Source organism: Melospiza melodia, chromosome 11, assembly GCF_035770615.1.
Source record: "Melospiza melodia melodia isolate bMelMel2 chromosome 11, bMelMel2.pri, whole genome shotgun sequence".
NCBI lineage: Eukaryota > Metazoa > Chordata > Aves > Passeriformes > Passerellidae > Melospiza > Melospiza melodia.
The window spans coordinates 27,553,345-27,579,272 of NC_086204.1; the positions used below are offsets into that span (position 1 = coordinate 27,553,345).

Here is a 25,928-nt window from a genome sequence, read left to right on the forward strand (position 1 = left end):
TCGATTATATGTGGTGCTTTTTATTAAGAGCTCTGGGAATTGGGGTAGTTTTCCACCCAAATCTGATTCCAACCATACATCTGAGATGATCATGCTTTTATAGTCTATCGTTATATAACGTTCATGTTATTAAACTTATATTGTTCTATTGTATACAGATTGTATAAAAAATCTATTGTACAGATTTCAGCTAAACATAGCCCCCTTAAATTTCCAACATAGTTTCTCATGATTCTTCTTATGATTACATAATATTTAATTACTAAACAATCATCACATCTAACAATTATATTGTTCATCGTACTGCTTACGCAGGTGCAGTGATCTGAGAAAACACAAAGCCTCACATTTTCAAAGACTATCTTTAACATTTCCCAGGGCTCCACTATCACTCCTAACAGCACTGAGCTTCACTAGGCCGTGTGGTGGTTTGGGAGGTGGTTTGGGAGGTGGTTTGTCACCCGGAGCCGGGCTGCAGACTCACATCTGCCCTGGGCGTTGCGGCAGATGACGGCGTGGCCCTGGGCGCCGTGGGCCGCGCCGTGCGTGTCGATGACATCCAGCTGTTCCCCAGCTGTGAGCGGCAGGTCGGCGCGGCGCTGGCTGCGCACCGAGCGCGCGGCGCGGGCCCTGGCGAGCACGCGGATCTCCTCGTGGTACTGCAGGAAAGGACAGGGGTTATTCTGTATCTGTGTGTGCAGCTTTCACAGGGCGCCGGGGAGGGAGGGAGGGAGGAGGAGATTTCGGGGTGGGTCGTGAGGCTTTGGGGAGAAAAACCCCAACAACGCCTCTGATGAAGATCCAGGTGAGAGCAGTGCGACTGATGCCTTGAAATGGCTACCTAAAACTGAAGCTAGACAAAATTAATAAAATTTGAAGAAATAATATTTGAAGAAATAAAATCTGAAGAAATAAAACCTGAAGAAATAAAAGCGGGTATTTGTTCCTATGATATTTTATGGAAAATCCCTTTGCTAGGATTTTTCTCTTGAGAAGCCTCAGAGAAGAAATGTGAACAATAATTATCTGATTGCTTGGAATGTGGTTTGGAGGTTGTTTACTAACAGGTGCATCTTTGATTGGTTTTATGTGAATTGTTTTTACTTAATGATTAATCCCAGTCCAGCTGTGTCGGACTCTCTGGTGAGTCACAGGTTTTTATTATTCATTCTTGTCTAGCCTTCTGATGGCTCCTCTCTTTTTTTATAATAGTTTTAGTATATTTTTCTTTTAATATACTATAATAAATATATTATAATAAATATACTATACTATATAACATACTATAATATACTATAATATGCCATACTATACTATACTGTAATATGCTATGCTATAATATCATATAATACCATATAATACCATAATAAATCAACCTTCTAAGAACTTAAAGTTAATTCTCATCTCTCACCTCGTCCTGGGACTCACAACACCACAACATTTTTGTATTATTGCAGGCCTTCAATAGGTACATGTTGGGCAGTCAGGAGCCTCCTTGAGGCTACACCCAAGATGGACAGTGGTCACAAGTTTTTCAGACAATTACAAGTTTGGTCCATTTAAATATCAATTAGTCCTCCAATCACACCCTCAGGTAATTGTGGGAAATGGATTTGTAGAAAAATTCTCAAAGCCTGACAGAAGGCTCACACAGCATGTAAACCTTGAGACAAGAAATGCTGACTTAGAAATGCCATGGAATAGGACAGACATTGTTGAGAGAGAAATGGAACTAGGAAAAAGTTTCAAAGGATGGCCTTGCAAATAAGACTAAATACTTTTGGGAAATAGAACTATGAAAGATGCACTGAAGTAAGACCCATGAGGGGTAATTTTAGATGATTGGCTTTAGGGCATTTACAGCATGGTGTGGCAAAAGCTGATAGGCCAAAAAACACTTATAATATATTGTAGTTAGGAAGTAGTTGGCTTCTGATAGTGATGGAGTGAATTATAACAGTTGTATTGTCTCACCCTTCGCATGAGACTGAAAATGAAATAAAAGTTTTTAAAACACCTCTCAGTTGTCCATCTCTGGGTCAGAAAAGGGCTTAATCTGACAAATTGGTGCCCCATGTGAGGAGATAACTCAGCACCAGTTTGCTCCCCCTCAATTCACTTTTGTCTGTACTTCTCTGGGCCTGAGGCAGTAAGGTGTCCTTGAAAATCAGGCCTAGAGGGATTGTTTTGTCTGACCAAAATGTGAACACAGTTAGCTGATGCTTTATATGGAGTTTAGAGTCATACACTAGTGCAGTACAGGATTTGAAAATACAACAGTTAAACCCTAACACATCAGCTGAGGACCAAGAAGGTGCCACCAGGTGTCTTTTAAGCAAACCACAGAGCTGCTTTTCTCCTCTGGACACCCCAGATCAGGTGAGAAGGCAACAGGTCAGTGGAAAACTTCTCCAGCACAGCTGAGGACCAACAACATGAGTAGTTTAAACAAGCCACAGAGCTGCTTTCCTCCCCTGACACAGCTAGAAAGACACTCACCATAAATGTCTCTCTAAACAACTTCTCTTCTTTGTCCATCTTCTTGCTCTTTTCTTCACTGCTCTTCTTGAATTTGAAGATATTTCTGCAACAAGAGAGAGAGACACACACATACATTTACATTTCTGAGCTGCATTTAAATAACTCCTGGCACATCTGAAATTGCAACCCAGAGCCTGATTCCAGCCTTGTCTGCAAGGAACTCTTGGAATAGCAATCCACACAAAGTTCGCATCCCTATTTCTCAGAAAAGGGTGAATAGACAACTCAAGTTTAGTGAGGCACAACTTGAGCCATTTTCTATCTCCATTTGGGATAATTTTTTTTTTCTTTGTTCTGTAAGCAGCGTGGGAACAAATAAACTCTCTATTGAGTGTTTCAAATCAGCCCCGTTTTTATGGAAGTCAACAATTCACTTTCCCCCCAGCAGTTTGTCTCCTTCTGGTTTTATTTATGCTCAGAAATTAAGGGTCCCCAGATAACTCTCATCCTGAGTCGCTTATGGAAGTGGGGCTTGACACAGCTCTCCAGATTTTCTTTGGGATTTTTAGCACACAGAGGAGAAAGTGCCCCAAGCAGACATTTATATGGCATTGTAAAGTGGAAAACAAGTTCTTATAACCCACTAAAAGGGAGTGGGGCATTTCCTGCATATGGGGATGCCACTCTTTCTGATAGACAAAATTACAGCTGCAGCATTCATTTTAAAACTAAGGAAACAAACACTAAACAAAAAAAAAAACCCCACCCATTTGTAATAAATTATTAATCCTTGGCTCATTTTGATGCACTTAAAATTAAAGAGGAAGGGAAACAAGAGCTGAAATTAGGGACTTTTAAGCTGTGAAGAGATTCCTCATTGGGCAGCACCTGTGATCAATAAGGGAAGGTTGAAATTGCATGGACTCTGTGTTGGTCTGTAAAGTTACATCTGAGACTCTGCACAGCACAACCAGTGGTGCTCGAGCAGCCCCAAGCAGGAACTCTGTGGTGAGAACCCAAAAATGGGTCTTTGATTTACATTCAAATTCCCAGGTATTAGGTAATGAAAAAGGTCATCGTGATGCACGTTTTTGTGGTCTAAAAGGGAAAGGAAATCCTTCACCTCCATGTGAATTTTTGCAGCACCAATAACAAAAAAAAAAAAAAAAACAACCAAACCAAAAAAAAACCAACAAAAAAAAAATCTTGCTTTTATGCACAAATGGCACACAAGAGTCAATGAATTCAGCCCAACTAATCAATACTTTAAAATACAAGGCTCTTGCCAAAATCCTAGCATCTTACAATCATAGAATGGTTTCACCTCCTGCCATGGGCAGGGACATTTTTCATTATCCCAGGTTGCTCCAAGCCCTGTCCAGCCTGGTCTTGGACTCTTCCAGGGATCCAGGGGCAGCCACAGCTTCTCTGGACAATCTGTGCCAGGGCCTCACCACCCTCATAGGGAGGAAGTCCTTCCAAAAATCTAATCTAAATCTACTAAAGTAGCAAAAAGGAGCCAAATATGTAGGAAGTAACAACTTTTGGCTCAGCTCAGTGGAAAGTCATGACAAAACTTCAGGATAAGACTTTTGGGTATCCTCCCCTTATGCTCAGCTCAGATCCAAGGGTTTGCTTCACCCTTGAGATATTTTCTGCAAAGACTCCTGAAATCCTGGACTATCAACCAGGACAAAATGCCTGTGCAGTCAGGGACATCCTGCTTCTGAAAGCACTCAGAGATGCGCACAAATTCAGACAAAATGGGAGCACAGAATGGAAATCAAGACCTTTCCACGCCGTCGATGCTTTTCCTCTTGTCCTTGTACTCTTTTGCCACCCAAAGTTTTGGCATCCGGACTCTGTACTTGTCATCCTTCCCTCTGAGAGGAGCAAACAGGCAGGAATTCAGGTTTTTCCCAGCAGATTGTGTCCCCTCCCCAGATCCCTGTGTGCCTACAGGGCCTGGATTTTTCTCCATCTCCCCCCCACACCCTGCACTGAAATGCAAACACTTGCTGTGATTTACACCAGCACGCGCAGCCACCGCAGTCATCTGGCAGCAAGACACCAGGACATGCTGTTCCTATTAAAAGTAATTTTTCTGACAGGGAGCCTGCCAGGACAGGGCTGATAATCGGGTCTGGGAGACGGAGTTTTCCTTCCTTAGGAAAAAGATCAGATTTTTCACGTGTTTCAGGGAGCTGCTCTCTCCTTTTCACGTCTCTGGCGCTAACTGGGTAACAGATCCTGCCAAATTAAACACACACAGGGAGGGCACCTGGACTGTCTCCAGAGGAATGAATCCCAACCAGATCATGACCCTCAGTGGGTTACAGTACCAGGCACAGGTTTGTGCCAGGAGGAAAATCTCCTTGGCTTGAGGACAATCCCAGGACAGAGCACCCTCCTCACCTGGTCTCTCTCTGCTCCACCTCGACATCATCATACACGTTGTCCTCCTGGGACACAGCTGCTGTCAACCAAAATGCAGGACAGAAAATGATTAGGAGATGTCCCTCTGAGCCTGGTACTCCAAATAATCCATTGCAGAGGAAAACTGGGGCTGCTGCTTGTTGCTCAACCCAAAGGGGCCAAGGAAATGCAAAAGGAACCTCGGAGCTCCCAAACACCCAGCAAAGGTCCAGCACAAGGAATGATGCTTGGGTTGGTTAGTTGTGTTTGTGGGCAGTTTTATGCATGGGTTTGGCCATCCAGCTCCATGGCTGGAGCAGGAGCAGCAGCAAAGCCCCAGGTTTGCACTGCAGCCAGCCCAGGCAGTGCTCCCAACACAAGGACTTGGGTATGTTCACTCCAATGTTCAACTTCTCAGGGTTGAGGTTGTGTCCACTCTGTTTATGTAGAGGAACTTGACTCTCCAGCACGCAGGAATAAAGAGTTTTACAAAGAGTAAACCTCTTTGTAAAGTGGAATTTATTTATTTTTTTTTTAAGCTAGAGTACCATGGGCTCACACACCACTGCCAGCAGCAGCTCTGCATGGGTAAGTGTTTCACACTTTACCTTCCTGGATATACCCAAATCTGCAGGAGGAATCCTCTTCTTTAAAGCAAAACCACCCAAAAATGAACAAAACCCCCACTCTCAAATGAAACACAAATCTCTGTCAAGTCTTCAAAGCTACCTCTGCCACAATACATGATTTTCAGACAGGCACAGCGCACCAGGCTGATGGTACAAAACATTTGGCTCTTCAAACCCACACAAATCCCCAGGAGTCAGGTACAGGTATGTGCTTACCTAAATTTGGTACTGAAATGGAAACCAGTCTGTGGATAGAAAAAAGGCTTTTAGAAACAAATCTGCACATCAGCAATGCCCAAAAAGCCACAAGGAGCCCCAAAAAGCTGTCAGTGATGCTGCTGAAGAGACAGAGACAGGTCGAGGGCTCCACGGTACCAACAGCATTTCCCAAAATTATATCCCTTGCTAAATAAGCACTTCCAGCAATAAGAGCCACATGTTTATCAAGCAGGAAAGGTCTACACTGCATCCAAAGAACAGTCCAAACTCCTGCTGCCCTTCTCAACAGCAAGGGGATTGCTGGACAATTGGAATTTTTAGTCAGTGGCAATTCCTTCCTGTAAGTCTGCCAACATCAGGGGTTGTCCAAGAATTTAAAGGTGACAATTCTGTAGATATCTAAGATTATTTCAGGAGCTTTAAGGGCTCTTTGAAACAGGAGAATGGCACAATATCAGGTGGGTCTTTCCCTATTATGATATTTGTATTTGAAGGAGCTGCTGGAGGGCATCTTACGTGAAAAGGTTTGTAGGGAAAACCTTCCTGACATGAAAGAGGAAATGTTTAACCTGGAATTCCCAAAGAAATAAGAAAAGGAAGCATTTTCCTGGAGTTCAGGCACTGTGCACAGGAGGAGGCAGCAGTGGAGGACAGGATCTGCAGGTTCTGCACACCTGAGGAAAAGGCAATTTCCCTGGAAACTTTTGGGCAGTTTTGCATATTAGAATACCCAAAAAGGCACTGTAGGAAGTTATACCATATTCCCCACCCTGTTAGAATGAAAACTCACTGTTAAACTTCTCCAGCAGATGCTCTTGGCTCTGAATGGAACTTGGAATAAAACCCCAGATCAACAAGGCTGTCCCTGATCCTGGCAGCAGGGATCACCTTCCTACATTCCCCTGTGCACCTTGTGCCATGCTGAGGCATCAGAAAGGTACCAAAGGCACAGAAAATCTATGAAAACCTGGAAACTGCTGTAGGACCAGCTCCAGGAGATTCCTGATGCTAAAGGTTCTGGAGAAGCCGCACAGATGGACCATTGACCATAGTAGCTCCTAGTGAGTTGATAGAAGCACTTTTGGCCTATGTTTCCAAAAAAATATCTGTATTCCTTACTCCTAGACCTCCTGCTCTCCAATAATTGCCAGGAGGAATGCTCAGGTTTGAAGGGGGAAGGGATGGGACCACCAGCATTTTCTTACCTTAGGTTGTCCTTGAGCCTGAAATTGTTCAGCTTCAACTTTTCTATCTTAAACAGGTTTCCAAATCTCTTTTGTTTTTCTGTTCTGTCCAAAAGAGAAACAGCTTTTAAATTAAAAGGGACAGAAGGTGCAGAAGCAGCCCCAGAGATTCTGGGGGCAGGGAAAGGAAGGGCAGCAGACCCTGGACCTCAGCTCAGAAGAGTTTAAGTGTTAACAGCATCCTATGGATCACAGACTCACTGGGATCAGCACCAGCACAGGAAAAGGTGCTTAATTATTAAGTCCAAGATGATATTTTTGCTTAGCTTTAAATTTTTCTGTGTTAATTGAAGCTCCTCTTCTCTGACCCAACAACCAGAGGGTGATCCAGGTTATCTTTGGAGTGAAAACTCCTGAGGAAAGGGCAGCATTACCCAGAAGCATTGCAGAGACCTTTAAAGGGGACATCAGGGGCACCTTCTGGGCCACCCTCCACCACACATTTCCATTGTGTGTGTGTCCTTGAGGAGGATGGTCCAAGGCACACACTTCTCTCTGAAGTTTACAAAGGGCTGCAAATCTACACTGCAATTTTCCTGTAAAGCATCTGCAGGCAGCCCAGGTCCTCCCCTGGGGGTCATTACCCTGCACAAGGACCATTAAAAACCTTTTATGTGTCTCAGCACACTTAATCCTGCCCGTGGGATCAATAGAGAGATCACAGAAAGGCTGGTTTGGAGATTAGGACCCTGCCCTCTGAAACCTCTGAATTTGGTCCCAAATGACCTTGAAATTCCTCTGCAGCCCCAGCAAGATGCTCTGCTCCCTTTGTGAGTCAACCAGAGAGTTTAATTCCTGCATCCATGTGCAGGGGGGTGAAGAAGAGGCAGGGATGTTCTTGCCAGGGGAGGGGATGTGCCTGATCCATGTGGGAACACCTTTCCCTTGGGATGGAGGAGCTGCTGCTCCCCCACCACGCGACTCCCACGGACAATTTGCAGAGAAATGACACTTCCTTTGTCGCAGACATCTTTTCATTAAAAATCCTTTCCTTAGGATTTTTTCCTCCTGAGAAGCCTCAGGAACAAAATGTAAACATTGATTATCTGCTGCTGTGGAATGCAACAGGTGCATCTGGGATTGGTCTCATGTTGGATGTTTCTAATTAATGGCCAATCACAGGTGGCTCAGACAGAGAGCAGAGCCACAAACCTTTGTTATCATTCTTTCTTTTTCTGTTCTTAGCTTAACCAGCCTTTTGTGATGAAACCTTTTCTTCTATTCTTTTAGTATAGTTTTAATGCAATATATATCATAAAACAATTAAATCAAGCCTTCTGAAACATGGAGTCAGATCCTCGTCTCTTCCCTCATCCTGAGACCCCTGTGAACACCATCACATTTCCTTCTTTTAATAACCATCCTGCCACCTCCAGGGGGTTCAGCTTTCCCTTTTCCCTCCCTCTCTCTGTCACACACAGGCTGGGCTGGGATGCAGATGCAGGCCAGTGCAAGCTCCTCATCCATAAGGGAAAAGCAGATGCTCAGCAACACCTTGTTATTCCTCCCACACTGCTGCTCAGGAGAGAGCCACCAGATGCACTCCAAGCAATCCTGTGCCACAGATGCCTTTCCCAAAGGCTGCCTCTGCTCCTTTCAAAGGCAAATTTTTACTGCATGAGGGTAGGGAACCCACAAAACACAACTAAAATTCACCTTACACCTCCTAATCCATTTGGGAAGCTCAGGCAGCGCATAAACCAGAGGCTGCAAAACTCATTGGTTTTATAACACACCCCGTGGAAAGCAAATATCTTGAGAGGCTACATAAAAAATGAGCTGTTTGCAGGTTAGTTGCAGCACATCAGGTTCTTCTGCAGCCTTCTGTGATCTCAAATGTGAGCATTTTGTCCTGTTTGTCCCTCGAGCATCCCCTCTTTTGGCACACACAAAAAAGGTGCAGCCAATTCTGAGCTACACTTGGGACGAGGAGAAGGCAAGTGAGGCTGTGCTGTTGATGCAGGAATGGGTCTGGGAGGGCAGCACTTCCAAAGGATGGAGAGTGTTACGGGAAGAAAAATCCCCCTCACTGCTCTGGGATTTAATTTTGGTAATGGCTTTTTGCTCCCAAAGTGTTAGCTAAAGGGGAAAGAGGGAGGAAGAAGGGAGGAAACCCACCCACACAACAGCTTTCTGCAGCTGAGTCAGGGAAAAAAAATACAGAAAAAGGCTTGCAGCCAGTACCTGGCATGTGAGATCAAGGCTGAATGGCCAGAATTTCAAAGTACAGGCTAAGAAATTGCAACTTACTCTGGTTTTGCAAGGTTATCACCCCCAATCTCAACATCCTCATACGTTTCCTCGTAGCTGTTTCCTGAAACTTAAAACCAAGGCATGCCATTAGGACAAGTTCAGTAGCAATAAGGTGAGGTTTGCTGGACAAATTGCACCCAGACCTTTTCCATTTCACTCTTCAGGGCTGCTCAAATGAATTCCATGCTAGACATGCACACTACTCCCCACTGGTTTTAATGGGAATTCAGAGCAACCCAGCCAGGAGGAGACACTGGAGATGCTGAAAGTGAAACAAAACCATTCCCAGCATCTCCCAGGGACCAGCCCAAATTAAAAGCAGCTTCTGCTTGAGCTTCCCCACTTACTGCTGTCTGAAGTGAAGGAACTGGAGGCATCTGAGCCGTGGCTGCTGGAAGACACAAGTGTGACATGGGGGAATGCTGCAGGAGGGATTTTAAATGACATTTCCTAGGCACAGGTACTGCAAGAGCCCAGGGCCACACTCACAGTCTGTCCTGCAGCTCCTCAACATCATCATAGATCTCCTCTGGGGCCTGCAGACACTGCCCAGGGCTTTGGCCCAAGGCTGATCCTTGTGGCTTTGGAGCACCAATACCCATGCTGTGGCCTGGAAATGGGATTATAAATAAATACATGAAATAAATAAATGAAATAAATTATAAAGAAATGAAATAAATTATAAAGAAATGAGATATATTATAAAGAAATGAAATATATTATAAAGAAATGAAATAAACCTTTCCTTTAGGAGCTTTTCTGAGGAACACCTCTCAGAGAAAGGAAAACTGTTGAGGGTAACACCACAAATAAGAGCCTGCAAATATATTTTCCATTCCAAAAAATTCTCTGCTCTGAGACACTTCAAGAAACAAAAGTGAACAATTTTCGAAGTTTGTAGCTTTAAAAGTTGTAAAAATATTTTATGTTTTAAGAACTTAATATGCCTGTCGATTTTTTCAATTGTGGCAACTCCGACCCAAATCTTCCTCACCTAAAAGCATCCAAGAGATTATTTTTGGATCTCAAGGGAGGGATTGGAGGGAGAGCTTGGCATGGTTGGTGGAAATGTTAAGAACCAAATAATGAACCATTCCATTGGAATCCACCTGTAAATCAACACCTTGGGAAGGACCCAAGGAGGATGAGCACCCCTGGGATGGATTTCACTGAGGGCTGGAATCAGGCCTGGGAGTTGCACCTCATGAGGTGAGAAACAGATTATTCCTGCAGAACTCCTAAGTGGCAATGTCAGAACGTTAAAATTGACTTGAGAGAGTTGGAGCAATGCAGAAATGCAGCCACAAAAATAAAAGCAGACAGTGTTTGTAAATGAGCAAGGGGAGTGCTCCAGGCCAGGCTGGGCAGGGCTTGGAGCACCTGGGACAGTGGAAGGTGGCAGAGGGTGCAAGGAGAGGAACAATGAAATGGTTTTTGTCATTTATTTATAATATATTTCATTTATTTATAGTATATTTCATTTATTTCTTATTTATTTCAGCTCCCTCCAACCCAAACCATTCTGATTCATGCAATGCATCTTGCTGGACACAGGCACCACCTCAGCATGGTCCAGCTAAAGACCAAAACTTCTGCAAAACATCCAAATTCAGCCGGCCAAGTGGTGGACCAAACAGTTCTCCAAATCAGCCTCTCTGTTGGAGCAGGAGGCTCACCAGGAGCACTTTTGGGAAAAAAAAAATCCCAGCAGAAATTACCTCCAGCTGTTCAAAGGTCAAGCAAACCAGCAAGATCTTTTACAGAAACAGACAGCAACCAAACCAGAAAATTATTATGAGGTGATTTAAAATAATAATAATAAATAAAAAAAGAAATACCTGAGAACCACACCAATAAAAATAACCACGGTCACAGTCAATTTACACTTTCTCCTTCACACTCCTGGTCTGCCCACAGAGCCCAACAGAGCCACTTTTCTCTCTTTCATCTCTGAAATGCTCCCATATCACACCAGTGGCTCGCAGAGCTTGTGCACAACAGGACCATGAACATTTACAGCTGAAGTTGTGCTTGCAGAGGGGATGTGATTTGGTTTAATTGTGCAGCTGAGGGGCCTTTCAGCATCTCTGGCCACTGCCTCAGAGCATCCTGAGAGAAAGGAGCCCAAAGTCAGCCTGGCACCACGAGGAGATGGAGCAAGGAGATGCTCACCCTTCACAGCCAGGCACAGAGGGAGGATCCAGGCTCTCACCCTGCTCATTTCCACCCCAAGGCTTGGCCAGCCCCTTCCCTGAGAGCCCATGAATGATGAGGAGCAGAGGAGATGGGTTTCAGCTCTCACGGGTAAGGGCAATCTGCTAGGAAAACAAACACCTCGGCCGGGGCCGCGCAGATGGTTAACCAGCTCAGGAAGCTGCTTGCACAGCCAAAATAAATGATCCACACCAGAACACAAACGCTCGGGCAACCTTTCGCCCCGGTTTAACTGAATTGGTTCAAGAGTTGCATCCAAATTTAACATTCCCACATGGAAGAGACATTTGGGCGGCAGATGGGGCTGGGGACTGGGGAAACGCTCGGTGGTGCAATGAGATACTCACAGTGCTCTGCTCTGTCTCTTGCCAGCCCTGGTGGGGTTGGATACGTTGCATTTTGGGGACTGGTCACATCCTGCCTCCCTTGCAGAGCCTTCAGCCCACCTCTGCCATCTGCCTTGGGAGACATGTACTCATTTCCACCTGTCTGGGGTCCAACGTTGGGTTTGGTCAGTGCAGCCCTCAGAAACAGCTTTCTAATGTGTATTTCTATTACACATCCATGCATCCATGAGAATATCAATTATCTGTGGACTTAAAACAGTTTCATGTCACAGACGTTTTTTATGAAAATCTTTTCCTTAGGATTTTTCCTCCTGAGAAGCTGAGAGGCCTCAGGAACAAAATGTAAACAATGGTTATCTGCTGCTGTGGAATGCAACAGGTGCATCTGGGATTGGTTTCATGTGGTTGTTTGTGATTAATGGCCAATCACAGTCAGCTGGCTCGGACAGAGAGTCTGAGCCACAAACCTTTGTTATTCACTCCTTTCTATTCTATTCTTAGCTAGCTTTCTGATGAAATCCTTTCTTCTATTCTTTTAGTATAGTTTTAATGTAATATATATAAGATATTTTTATAATATAATATATATAATAATAAAATAATAATATTATATATATATAAATAATTATATATATAATAAAATAATAAATCAAGCCTTCTGAAACATGGAGTCAGATCCTCATCTCTTCCCTCATCCTGGGACCCCTGTGAACACTGTCACAGTTTCACACTCTTCCCCATCAACCTTTCAGGCTGGAGCAGTGCAGTGATGGACAAGCAAGAGAGAAGGTGGAAACACCCTGGGATTAAGGGCTCAAGTTTCCCAAAGCATTTCCCCAACTTTTTCCCAAACAGAGGGATGAAAGAAGGAGAAGAGACATCCTATAATAATCATTAAAATTAACCTCAAGGATACAATACCTCAAACATTTTGTTCTCCTCCAGTTTTGCTCTTCCATCACTCGGTTTTCCCTCTTTTTCATCCTCTGTCAGAGCTCTTTCTGGACTGAAACGTTCAGAAATGAGAGAGATCTCAGACACTTCAGCACAGTCACAAACACACTGCTTTGTGGCAGTGCCCAAACAAGCAGCTCATTTTCTCTCTGAATGAGGGAGATGCCCAAATGACCACCAGTAAAGTGAGGCAAATCCCAATCCAAAGGCCAGTGGTCACTCAAGGATAATACAAATAATTCTTGGAAGAGACACAAATTAATATTTTTGTTTCCTCACAGTTGGAAAGGACAAAACAGATCCATTTGTGGCAGCACCTGGATCACACAATGTGCCTCTTACCACATTGAGATTTAGGCCAGAAGAAACAGCAACAGGATGCAGAACTTGATACCTTTTTTCTCCACAATTCCTACAAAAGTGACCCCTTTTTATCACACAACTCTTCAATCACTACCAAAAAACCCCCAGGTTTCAGACAGTGACCATAAACACACACCACAAGGAGCTCGAAGTGGGACATTTGTAGGGTGAAATTCAGAATGGACCTTGCCTTGGACCTAGAACCAGGTGCCCCAGTTTGAGAGCCTCATAACTCTCCCTGTTTAGAGGTTTCAGTAGGAATAGAGAGTGCAATTTTTTACAATCTTCCTGCCAGATATGTTTTAGAATGAAAACAATCTTAGAAACCACGAGTGCTGGCAAAGAAAAGCATCATCTCTGCTGTCTTGGTCATGAAATATATGAAATTTCTTTATATTTACTGAGTGTTACAATATTCAATTCCTACCCCTAATCAGTTGTGGGGCTAGAAGAAGTTTGAGGGAGAGGAAAGGAAATTACCTGGATTTGGCAAAGGGGAAAATCTTCTGTTTCTAGAATAAAGCAGAGGAAAGCCTTCAGCCACTGTGCTTTTCTCAGCAGTCAAGCTTTCATACAAGCCCTCAGCTGTCAACCAGCATTTAAAGAAATATTTCTTTAGAAAGCCCAGAAGTATTTTATGTTTGGAATAGTCATCAGAAAAGGATATTTCATCTCCTTTGCAGGACAGGGAATGCACATATTGACAAACTATCCAGGGATAATAAAACAGTGCTGGGGTTGGACCAATGGAGCTACTGGTCAGCATGGAAGCTATTACAGAAAGGAGAGGAGGAGGAAGTTTTTTAAATTTAAATAAAGATTTCCCAGCCTGCCATAAAGTGAGACTGCAGCCAAGCCAGAGAACCTCTGTGCAAATCACACGGAGATAAATATGTTTGGGAAGCTGGGCTATTTCCCAGGCAGTGGGATGGCTTTGCAAGCCAGGACGTGAAACTGGAGTCTGACATTTCACAAAGATTTCCAGCAGGGCCAGAGCTGATGGCCAGGACAGGGACACCTCCTGGCACGGGGTGATGAGCTCTCCAAGTGTGCTGCCAAGCCAAGCAGCCTGGCTCAGTTTTGCTTTTACATCCTCACAGAGGGATCACCAGCACCAGCTCACCCCTGGCAGGAAATTCCAGGACATTGCAGTGGATTTTTTTTCCTCCAAAAATTCACATTCTTGATATTGGTGCTTAACACTTAGTCTACTACCAACATCCATCCAGGTGGTGTTATCACTTCCTTGCATTTCTGCAGTGGAAATCAAGGGGGCTGACTCTTCCCACTGGTATGTTTGGGAACCTCATTCGTCTTTGTGTCCCCTCTTGCAATTTCTTATTTGTTTTTTGAGAGTCTTCACAGACAGCACGCAGAGAAAATCTTGGCAGGTAAGAAATGCAGATATTAGAAGTTTTCAAGACGCTTACCTTGTGTTTTTGAGGCTCTGCCTTAGGTGCTAGGAAAGATATTTATGAACAGATATTAATTTTTAATCGGTGTTAAAGTCTCTGCACTTTTAGGTGCAAAACTCAGCTTCAGCTGGGATGCTCAGCATGGACATTCCCCATGGACATCCCCCATGTCCTACAGCTCTCTCCCTCTGCTATTTGAGCATTGTTAAAATTATGCTAAAATATGTGAAAAGCATGCAGGGGGCTGCAGCCCCGAGCCTGTCAGGGATCTGTGAAATCCCAGGGGGATGTGGCATTTCCCCCACAAGGGACTTGCTTGGCTCCTTTCCCACTGGGAGACAGAACCTGTGCACGTGGCAGAAATGACCTTCCCAAAGCTCCCAATACTTCCCAAACCTTCCAAACACTGGAAAATGTAAAAGCAGAGCAGTGGCACCTTTGATAGAGAAAATTATACTGGGAAAAATATTGATGGACCTGGAAAAATCTCCTAGTCTGTGCCCTTCTGTTACCAAGAAGATGCTGAGGCTTGCCTCTCTATCTTCTTTTTATTGTCTTCTACATAGGTCATGTCTTATGATATTCCCCACTGAGTTTTACCATAAGCATCATTTTACCCCCAAAATTTTAACATTTTTTGTCATTGCCCCAGAGTCCTCACATTGCAGAGGGGGACAGGACACTCATACCTGTTCTCCCAGACCACTGTGCAGCTGCTTTTCTCAACAAAAACCTGTATTATTCCCTATTATTTCCTATTTTAAAGGCTTTTTTCCCCAGCTAGCACATAATTCACCTCCCAGTGCTGCCTTTCAAAGTACCTTCAATGACACTCAAGGTTGTGGCGTCCCCTGACTGATTCAGGTACATTGGGGCTTCTTCATAATTATTCTGCTCTTCAAGCTGAGCACTGAGAAGATGAAAAAGAGAGAAAAGATTTTTTTTTTCTTGTCCCTTTTAGTAGTATGAAAAAAAAAAAATCATCTTAAGGACAAGGAAATCAAGAGCTTTGATAGTGAGCCTACAAAAAAGCAAGGTGAAATCAGGGATACCTCGGAGGGAGAGGAGACCTGTGGCACATGCAGGGCTCAGCTGAACCCTCCCACTGCTCATCCTTTGGGAGGCCAGGCTGCATTCTGAGGGCTCAAAGCACATCAGGAGACTTCCCACCAGGGTTAGAGCCTCCTGCCTACAGCAATCCTTCAAGTAGAAATAGAAAAAAAAACCCCAAAACCAGAAAACAAAACAAGGAGATCGAAGCGCAGCATTTTTCAAGCCTACTCGGGTGCTTTGAAATTGATAAGCATTCTCAGTTGAACTCTTTGGCATGTGGGCTCTCGTGGAAAGGATCATTTAAAGGTGCTGCTCCTGAGCTTATCAAGGCGCCCACTCCACGCCAGCACTGTGAGTGGCACGTGCCAGCCACAGGTGGAAGGGAAGCGCCACAGCCCCAGCATCCCACAGCCCTAGTGCTGGGCTCCCCAGCCCCAGTTCCCTTCTCCCCATTCTCCTTTTTCCTTTCCCCCTCCAGAAATTCATGTTAGTGCCATTTGGGAGCAGGTGGAGGGGTAAAAACCCAGCATTCCTGAATTACCCAGGCGAACCCACCGGCCCTTCCCCTCCGCCCACAGTGAGGGAGCTTTTGGCATTTTAGGAATGCACCAGGAAGCAGAAAAAGCACAAGACACGGCTTGTAACACACGTGGGGGACAGGGTAAGGTGGGGAAAGAGCAGAAGGGAGAATTCTAGCAGGAACTTCCTCCTTGTAGCTGTAAAAACCCTCAGGGAGGGTCTGTTTTTCCTGGAATCACCTCACTGTCAGCACTCAGCTTCAACAGAGAAAGGACTAAGGGGAAACCAGAGCACAAGGAACAAGAAATTCAAGGTGCACTTTGACAGCAGTGAAATCAGAGAAGGAAAAGCCCCTGAAGCCAAGCAGGAGGCTGTGCTGATGGCAGGGGTGTCCCCTGCAGCCCCCAGCCACCCTTGTGTCCCACAGGGTGCTCCTCATGCCACACAGCCCAGGAATTGTCAGCACCAGAAACTGCGCCAGGGGGTCTCCAAGAGACCAGACTCCATTCCAGGTGAGGCTTCGAGGAGGGGAATTCCTGTCCCCAAACTGCTGTTATTTTGCTTTTATGCCAGAGTTGTTTAATTAATTCCCCCTGTTATCACACAGTTAATATTTAACAAGTGACCTACTGTAAGGACCATATCACAAGTGTTGGAGCAGGACAGCCAGCCTTGCTGCATTGCATTGCCAGAACAGCTTTGGAGGAGGTTATTTTTTGACCAGTTCTCTTCCGACAAGCACAGGTTAAAAGTTAACACCAGCCCACACTGGCAGGGGCACCTCATGATGTCAAGAACAACTTGCTGTGATAGCTGGAGGAGTTGTTTGGGCACAGAAAGTATTTTAAGAATTCCCCTCTCTTTGCTTTGGTGCAGCTGATCCCTTTCCCCTTTCCACACCTACAACAAAACGTGTGTGAATATTTTCCCCCACTTTTGCTGCTCTTGTTGTACAAACCCCAGGTTGCTGCACAGCCACAAGTCAGAGACCAGAAAAAGACAGGATCTCCCTGCATACAAAAAAGAATTGTGTCTGCAAGAGTTTTGAGCTGTTTCAGACAAACTCAAGTGATTTTGGACCACCACCCAGTAAGAACCTCACTTCAGCATGTAGAGGCTGAAGGGTGAAGGAGGGCAGTGGCTCCTGTGCCCTGGCTGTGCTGGCTGCACAAACACAGCATCACAGAATTGTGCAGGAATAAAAATTCCTTTGCTGCTGGCAAAGAAACCCCCAACACCTTCTGGCTATGCCAGGGCTTTGTTTCAGCAACAACAGTTTCCAAAAGCATTTCTGTTCTAAAAACACAAAAGTTGAGTACACAGCAAACAGGAAGCAAAAATCACACACGGGGTGGGGGTGATGACTGTGCAGCTAAAGCAGTGACAGAATTCTACTCCCCACCAGCTAAACCAGACCTAAAGACACACGGATACAGCTCTCCATCAGGTTTTAAGAGCCCTCAAGAGAAAAGAAGGATGAAGTTTTCTCCATTAGGAGAGGGCCCTCCCAGCCAGCTTTGAACTTGCCACGTAGCTCCATCACACACAGAATCCTAGAATGGGTTGGGAAGGAATCTTAAAGATGATCCAGTTCCAAATCCTCCCTCTCCCACAAGCAGGGACACCTTCCAATAGGTCAGGCTGCTCAGGATCCCATCCAACCTGGCCTTGCACACTTCCCCTTCCTTGAGCAGCCCCTGGAGCAAGCTGCTCATCCAGGATGGGCCATTCCCTCCAGGCTGAAGGGAAATGGGATGGGGGATGCTCCTATTGATGCCTCAGGTTTTTAGCTTTTCTATTTTTCAGACTCTGTGCTGCTTTAGTGTGTGGGTCTGAGCTTCATGTTAAGTGTTGGTGAGCTCTGTGCACAGAGCAGGGAGACAAAACAATTCCTGCTCCAGCCGGGCACCAAGGACAAATGACCCAAATCTCAGCCCAGGAGCACAAACCCCGTGGGCTGGAGAGAGAAAAACAAGCAGGGTGGGACTGCCTGGGCTAAAGCTGGAATGGGACAATGAACTGCAAGGTGCAAATGGAGCAGAACTGATCCCAGGGACAGAGCCCGTGCCCGGCCGTGCATTTTGGGGCCATTTTGGTTCATCTTGGGTGCAGCCCTGGCTGGGCTCTGGTGCTGCCCAAGGTGGATCCATGGAGGAGATCCTTTCAATAAATCCCTGCTTTATTCTGCAACTCTGTCCAGCCTCTAGATCAATCTTCACAGGGCATCCCCATCCCCTGTGAGGCACACCTTGCCTCTGCCCATGCTCACCTTTCAGGGGTCAGGTAATCCTCTTCTGCAGCAGCTGCACACAAAGAACAGAGGATTAGTGATGGAAGGCAAGCCCAGGATCCTCCAGAGCACACGGGAGGGGTGACAGGGACAGCCCTTCCAGGGACAGCCCTTCCTGCTGCACACCAAGGCAGCCGTGACACAGCACTGCCAGCACAAACGGGGCACCTGCCTCTGTTCATTTGGCATTATTATTTCACATTTCCCGCCTACAACCTCAGGCTTTCTAGAGGTAGATAATATTGGGAGGGCATGGAGATGATGGCATATAAATATAACTAGTTCCCCCCATCAGATTAGTATATTTAGAAAAGTCAGGCTAGAAAATAGTTTCAATGAAAACTCTTTCCTTCTCGTTCTTATCAAAGCCAGGGCACACCAATAAGAGCTGGCACTGTAAAGCCAAAGAGCTTTAGCACAGCCCTTCTTACAAAAGCAGCTCCCTTTGAATTCATCCAAAGTTGTGCCTAAAGATCTGGCTGTAATTAAGGCTGTATCTATAAAGAAACACCACTTAGCAGCTTACTAAGTGTTCCAGAATATTCTACTATGCGACATCAATAGGCTTTTATTATGGGAAACTGAACTTTTGCATTTCTTGATGTCGGAACGCTTAACGACATTGCCCTCTGTTGTATTTAAAACAGAAGTGGGGGGGATTAGCAGACTGTTCCCTAACAATTTTACTGTGCCTTCCCACAGTTGTGCGCTCCAGAGTGGAGGCATTTCCCATTGAAGGGGAGTGATAAAGATCAGCTGGGCTCACAGGCACTGCTGCTGCTGCTGCTTTACAGCCAGCTGTAAACTGCTCTCAGCACGCAGCACTTGGGAGGCAACCGGGTTTCTGGAAAACCAGATCCCTTCTCCAGATTAAGAGCAAAAATCGGCCCCACTGAAACTGCTGGGCTCTCGTTAATGCTCGAGGAAGAAGTTATAAACGAGTAACAATGTCTGATTTCTGAGCGCTGGAAATCAGCTGTCAATAAACTGCTCGTTTTAATTCATTTTCTATAAAACAGATCTAGGGGGGAAAAAAAAGACTAAATATCTCTTATAAATATGTCTTACTTGTTTCATTTCCTCTGTGCAGCAAAGGCATGGTGCTTTGGAAAGCACTGAGGTCAACCTTTGGGGGTCTTGGAGGCTTCCCAGGGGCAGGGCCCAGGGATGCAGCTGAAGGCAGAGGTTTAATCCTTGGCCACTTGCTCCCAGGCCTGTAATTCCATTTTCCTGCTCCAGGCTGGCAGAAGGGAGGTTCTGATTCTGCTCCAGAGAAGCACAAGGACAGGCAGCAATTAGCCCTGATTTAAGCAAAAATCCACACAGGACCATTAGCTGTTGTACTGACATTTCTAATCAGCTCTGCTTCCTCCATTACCACGGTACCAGAATGGCACAACAAATGGAAAGGCCCATTTTTACAGATTTTTACCACATGAACCATGCTGGGGTCTCAGCTCTCAATAGCTCCCTTCCTCTGGATTGTAAAATACCAGTCCAATTTTCTGTGCTGGTAACAGTTTAATCCAGCAGGATTTAGGGCTGTGGCTGTTTGCAGTGCTCAGCCCTGCTGAGGTGGCTTTCCAGGGTAAACAAAGACTTAATATTTGCAATGCCCCATCATCCAGTCACCTCAGCTAGGCGAGCTTCACAGCCTCTGAGTCTCCCAGCAGCAGTTTCTCTAAGAAATGTATTCTCAGATCTTAAATATGACCTTTTGCAAAGCTGGGAGGGTGCAGAGGTGGTGGTGGTGGTGGGGGTTCAGGTTTAAGCTCTTTTAATTAGAATTAAAGTGTCTTTGTAGACCAGCCTTTCAATGTGTGTGAAGTCACATTTACCTTGGGATTGCAAATGGTCAAGGCACACCAAAACTAAGATGGTCTCCTGTCCTCAGTTTTCATCCTTCTCTCAAAATATAGGCAATTTCTTAGAGTGAATTTTTAAAATAATTTATTGGATATGGGGAATCCTCCTCTTCCCCAAGCAGAGCAGCAGTTTGAGACCCATTTCTTGCCTCCAGAGCAAGCACAGAGCATTCCAATGGGCCAGCCTGGCCTCTTGTTGGAGGGTCCCAACCCTCAGGAGCTTTTCCCTCCTGCTGCTGCATCCTGCACTTCCAGATCACCTATGCACTCATCTATTTCTACATTCAGTGTTAAGAATACACCTTTCCATACCAGCCTTTCACATCTGCGTGAAGCCACATTTACCTTGGGATTGCAAATGGCCAAGGCACACCAAACACTAAGATGGTCTCCTGTCCTCAATCTTCATCCTACTCTCAATATATGGGTGATTTCTTAGAGTGAGTTTTTAAAATAAATGTTGGATATGGGGAATCCTCCCCTTACCCAAGAAGAGCAGCAGTTTGAGACCCATTTCTTGCCTCCAGAGCAAGTACAGAGCATTCCAATGGGCCAGCCTGGCCTCTTGTTTGAGGATCCCAACCCTCAGGATGCAGAGCCTCTGCTGCTGCCATACCCTGCACTTCCAGATCACCTATACACTCATGTATTTCTACATTCAGTGTTAAGAATGCACCTTTCCCTACCTTTGTGGAGCTGAGGTGGCTCTCTGGGTGCACGATAACCGGGCAGGCAGAACGCAGGTGCCACCACACCCTCAGCAGCTGCTCCATCAGAGCTCCTGTGTCCTCTGGGAGCCTGAGGAAGGGCAATCCCTCTGCCATGCACAGCATCCTTCCTGTGGGCACGCCAGTCCAGCACAGGGGAGCTCCCAGAGGCTGCCATCCTGGCCCTGCCTGATGCAGCAGGAGCTGAGCTGGCCGCCCGATGTGTTGGACTTGTTTTCTCCTTGCGGGATAAAGTCTCTTCCCAGATCTGTAGGACGTGCTGGAAAGAATCCGGGAGCTGAGGGTCTTCTGGAGCTGTTTGGCTTGATCCTTGCTGGTCAGTGGCACAGGGGAGCAGAGGCTTTTCTGAGCTGCTCTTGGGAGGACCCAGCCCTTTCTCTGAGGTGCTGTCCTTGTGCTCCTTGCTGTGCCCCATCCGCTCCCTGTCACCCCCAGGCTGTGCCAAGGGGCTGTGCTGGGTGAGCACAGGGGGCTGGGAGGTGGGATGGGCAGGTTTGGACACTTTGACCTCTCTCTTAGGCAGGGGCAGAGGGCTGGAGGTGTTCCCTGCAGAGCCAGGTTTGGGGGCAATCATCTCCTTGGGAGGTTTCTTCTCCGGCGTGTTGGCCGAGTTGGAGTCATTCTGAAATCTTGCTCGGAGGGCTTTGAAATCAGTCACACCTTCCTGGGTGAGGGGAGAGAGGAGAGCACAGAGCAGCTGCTTACAGAGGTGGCAACATGCAATTTAAACAGCCATCCTGTTTTCAGAGAGAAACAGGCTGCACACTCAGCCTTGGTCACCAAGGACATGCCAATCCCGGTGAAAATTTAAAAGCAGCAGAGGAGAATTTGCTCTTTCAAAGGATCCTCCAAAGGCTCACAAATCACTTCTGGTGAAGACAAAAGAGCTGAAAACAGGGGGAAAATGCAGGAGCACAGCATGGAAGGCAAGCAGGAGCAGCGTGGCCAGGGGAAATGCCTCCTTCTCCCCAGTGATGGAGAATTTCCCTCGGGAGGATCTGGCAAACCCTGAATTGAATGTTAAAGCTTTCCTGGCAGGGGTGCTGCAGTCCTGTTTATACACCTGCTGGGTATGAAAGCTGCACTATATTTTCAGTACACAAACACCAAACAGGGGAGAGGCCAGTGCTGCTGCAGAGATGCCCAATCCATCCCCACCCTCCTTGAGAAAACTCCACCGTGAGAAGAGAAGCACCAAATATCCTCCTTGGTGCTGCACTCCTAATAACCTCTGGGACAAAATGCTCTTCCTCCAGGGTGCTGGTTCAGCTCAGGGTCCCTCAGGTCACCCAGGGCTCTTTGGGTGCCTCTCCCCTTGCCTTTAACGCCACTCCAGGAAGCAGAACACACATAACCCAAAAAAGGCATCTCCCAGTGTGGGTGATGGACAGTGGCCATGACATTCAGCCTCTCTCCCACACAGTTACCAGACCCCAGGTTCTTGAAGAAAAGCAGCAAATCAGTGACAGTGCAGTTTAAAAGGGCACTTAGAGAACATTTTGTTTCAGTCCCTCACCTCCCCTGCATCCCACGCTGGAGAAAAGGGAGCACAAGTTTTTGCCTGCAGTGCTGTGGCTTAAATTCAGCCCTGAACTGAACTAGGGAGAAAATATGAAGAAAAATTTATGAGCTACTTAAGTCCTTGAACTGCTCTATAACTTTTTATATGCCATGATTACATTAGGTGCTCTGCTCTGGCAGCTCAGTTCAGCGCAAGGCTTCACGAGAACCTGTCTAATGAGGAAATTGGAAAAAATTATCTAGGACAGAACTTCGTTATTCTGAAAAAAGCTCCAGCCTTAAGTGTTAAGACAGAACAGATGAATAGCATACTGAGGTTTTATTGCATTTAATTGCACAATTTATTAAACACTGACAATTTCTCTTGAATAACCCCTTTCACTGACTTTATTACTTTCACAGGGTAGTACATGATGTAAAGAACCAGCCCTTGGGGGAGAGGTTTGAATTGCTCCAATTATATTTCATATTAGTGGTCAGCAGCCTGATGCTGTGTGAGCTGCCCAGACAGGCTAATCTAGCAGAGAGCCTTGGGAATGGGAGCTTCCAGAGGCACACGGAGGATGAATCAGGTTTAGGGGGAAAAAAAAAATTGAACAAAAAATCCCTCCAGTGATGCCAGACAGGAAATAAAGCAGCGAGGTGCCCTAATGCAATTGCAGGGAGCTGTAGCACGTGCTGCAGCAGTGGTTGAAGAGTTCAGAGCTGTTTACCTCCCCACGCTGATTTTCTTTACTGGAGCAAACAATTCCTCATCAGTGCCCTCAGAGACAAAGAAAAGAGAAAGGAGAAGAACCTGATTGTCTCAGGGTGCCTCAGGTGAGGCAGACACGGGGATTTTGGTCGGGCCTCTCCCTGGCACTGTCTGTGATAGAAGTGGGCTGTGACAGTCAGGAGCTTGGCTGCTTAATTAAAGTGGGATGGATAGGAGCTTTCCTTTCTCCCCCTCCTCAAATTGTTATTCTTCTTGCCTTGAAATGGCATCTTCAGCTGATTTGGCTAATTAAGAGGGAGATTATCTGTGCTCAATGCTCTCTCAGGGCCCCTCACTAGGATGTGGTTCCCCCAGAGCGCAGCCTGATGGATGCTCACAGAAAAAGGGACAAGTATGGCCCCAAACACAGAGAACTGCTGGGGTTAAATTGCCACCTCCTGCACACCCACACCCAGCTGGGCAATCCATCCCTCCCCAAAAAATCTCCTGCAAACGCTGCTTGCTTGCACAGCAAGGTGCAGTGAGTTCCAAGGTGCAGTGAGTTCTCCCAGTCTCTGCAGGGATAATTCTCCATCAGAGCTGGGGCTGTTTCAAACCACAAAGCCATCCAAGCATCTCTCCTGTTTGATCCACACACCTTCAGCCTAAACACAGAGCTGGGCAGGTCACACGTGGAGCCCCAGGGTCCCAGGGAGGGCTCAGGTCCCCTGAAAATCAGAGCAGCTGACGAGCAGGGAGAATAAACTCATAAATTTAAAGGCCTGCCAAAAGCTCACAATGTGCATTACAGCTACATCTGGCCAAATAATTGACTGTGAATAATGCTACATTTGGCAAAAGCCCCTGCAAAGATGAGAGGGGAAGAGAGAGAAAAAAGGAAACAAACTTCCACTGGCCGGAAAGCTGTGAGGAGTCAGGGGACAGAAGCATTACAGAGTCAGGGGGCACAGAAACTTTCCATATTTGCTCCCTAAAAATAAAGTGCTCTCCTAACATCAAGATCAGCCTAAGAAATAGAATAAAGCTCAGCTTAAGCCTGTGATAAGGGTGGCTTTTAGAAGGAGCACCAGCAGGAGGTTTGTGCTGATTGTTTGGATTAAACAAAAGGAATCTGAATTGCAGAATCCCAGAATGGTTTGGATTGCAAAGGACTTTAAAGACCAATTTGTTCCAACCCCCTGCCATGAGCACACCCAACACTGACCAGGTTGCTCCAAGCCCTGTCCAATCTGGCCTGGGACACTTCCAGGGATGGGGCAGCCCCAGCTTCTCTGGGCAACCTGTGCCAGGGCGTGCCCACCCTCCAAGTGAAGAATTTCTTCCCAATATCTGATCTAACCCTGCCCTCTGTCAGTTTGAAGCCATCCCTCTTATCCTGTCACTCCAGGGCTTTGTCAGAAGTCTCTTTCCAGCTCCCCTGCAGCTCCTTCAGGTACTGAAATGCTGCAATAAAGTCCCCCCAAAGCCTTCTCTTCTCAATTAATTAACTAAATTGAACTAATCCTCATTAGTTTCCTGTAGCTGCTTTTCTAAAAGGAATCAACCCAGGAAAATAAACCCCATTCAAGACGTGGCACGCCGGACAGCCGAGAGGAAGCACTGCCTGTTCCCCTGCTGGAATTTCTCTGGCTTGCTCCATCCTTTATCTTGCTTCCCCAGGGAGCTGTGGTGGGTAAATGTTTAATCTGTGCTGCCCTCTGTCCTGGCGTGGGGCTGCTGGAGCCAGGCCAGGCACCCCGGGCAGGCTGAGCAGAGCACACTGCAGATACCATCGACTCATTAACCACCAGCTTCTCCCAAAATAAACCAATACACCCAACTCAGCTTTTTGTTACAGCAAGAGGCACAACTGCAGTGTCAGAGTGAGAGGGGAAGAAAGCAGTGCTGGGAGCCCCTTTTTGGGGCAGCAAAGCAGTTTTTGTGTGGTCTTGCACACAGAGCAATGAGAGCACACCTCACTCCCAGGATAAACAGCTCCGTGGAGAGAACAGCCCCAAGCCATGGCTCAGCAGCAGAAAACCGAGCAGAAATCCTTCCCCCGGGGCAGCTTCACAAAAGACAGAGCCCCAGCAGTTACCAGGTCCATCCCTCGCTGCTCCAGGCCAGCTCCAGGGTTCATTCAGCCCAGCATGCTCCGTGTGCCCTCCTGCTCTGCTGCTCTGCTCCAGTGCAGCCAGCCCAGCCCAGCCCAGGCGGAGCCAGCCCCAAACACCAAACACACCTGGGCTGAGCCTGGCTCTGCCCCGGGGCGGGGAGAGCCTCACCTGGGCTGGGCTGAGCCTGCCCAGCACTCCCTGACCTGAGCCACAAATGCCAGCACAGCACAGGCCCGTCCGTGCCCTTTAAAGTGCTCTGCAGTCCAAACCATTCTGAGATTTTGTGGATCAGATTCCTTTTGGTTAGTCCAAACCTCCTACTAGAAGCCACCCTTATCACAGGCTTTATTCTGCTTCCTAGACCATGGGAGGTTTGGCATGGAAAGAGATGGGAAAGGGACAGGTCAGGTTTAGTTTGCTTTTTGAGGGAAAGAATGACATCCGTGCCCTCATAGCACCATCTGTGTCCATGTGATGCCCATGTCTGTGGAAGTTTATGGGATCTCTGAGTGGTTTGGTAAGAAGGAACAGTAAAGATTGTCCAGTTCCAACCCCCACAGCGTGTTCTCACATCCCTTCCCACACCTGGAAAGCAAAACTGAGCAGA

At 46.4% G+C, this 25,928-nt stretch overlaps 1 protein-coding gene across 5 annotated transcripts; it reads right to left on the reverse strand.

The window, feature by feature from the left end:
- Positions 1–25,434, reverse strand: FYB2 (FYN binding protein 2). Of its 5 annotated transcripts, none has more exons than XM_063166179.1 (18): positions 25,303–25,434; positions 20,948–21,653; positions 19,465–19,659; positions 18,376–18,409; positions 15,356–15,444; positions 14,550–14,578; positions 13,600–13,631; positions 12,724–12,808; positions 11,803–11,944; positions 9,731–9,851; positions 9,589–9,629; positions 9,239–9,308; positions 6,950–7,033; positions 5,742–5,770; positions 4,897–4,957; positions 4,272–4,364; positions 2,500–2,584; positions 1–659 (listed from the first exon to the last, which is right to left on the reverse strand). In XM_063166179.1, exons 1-18 carry the CDS (start codon positions 25,342–25,344, stop codon positions 414–416), a joined length of 2,184 nt encoding a protein of 727 aa, XP_063022249.1. In that variant the 5' UTR covers positions 25,345–25,434; the 3' UTR covers positions 1–413. The 5 variants fall into 5 exon arrangements, 3 of the variants coding, with proteins under 3 accessions (XP_063022249.1, XP_063022248.1, XP_063022250.1); XM_063166178.1 differs by having other exon boundaries at positions 9,589–9,632; XR_010029043.1 differs by lacking the exon at positions 1–659 and having other exon boundaries at positions 4,272–4,731; positions 4,897–4,954; positions 9,589–9,632.
- Positions 25,435–25,928: the final 494 nt, after the last annotated feature.

Excerpts from the sequence above, each read along its gene's own strand:
- FYB2 (XM_063166178.1), bottom strand. The coding sequence starts at position 25,344 with ATGAACCCTGGAGCTGGCCTGGAGCAGCGAGGGATGGACCTG. Across the intron at positions 15,445-18,375 it reads GATTACCTGACCCCTGAAAG|TGCTCAGCTTGAAGAGCAGA; the intron begins GTGAGCATGGGC and ends TCATCTTCTCAG. Across the intron at positions 5,771-6,949 it reads AGGCTCAAGGACAACCTAAG|ACTGGTTTCCATTTCAGTAC; the intron begins GTAAGAAAATGC and ends TTCTATCCACAG.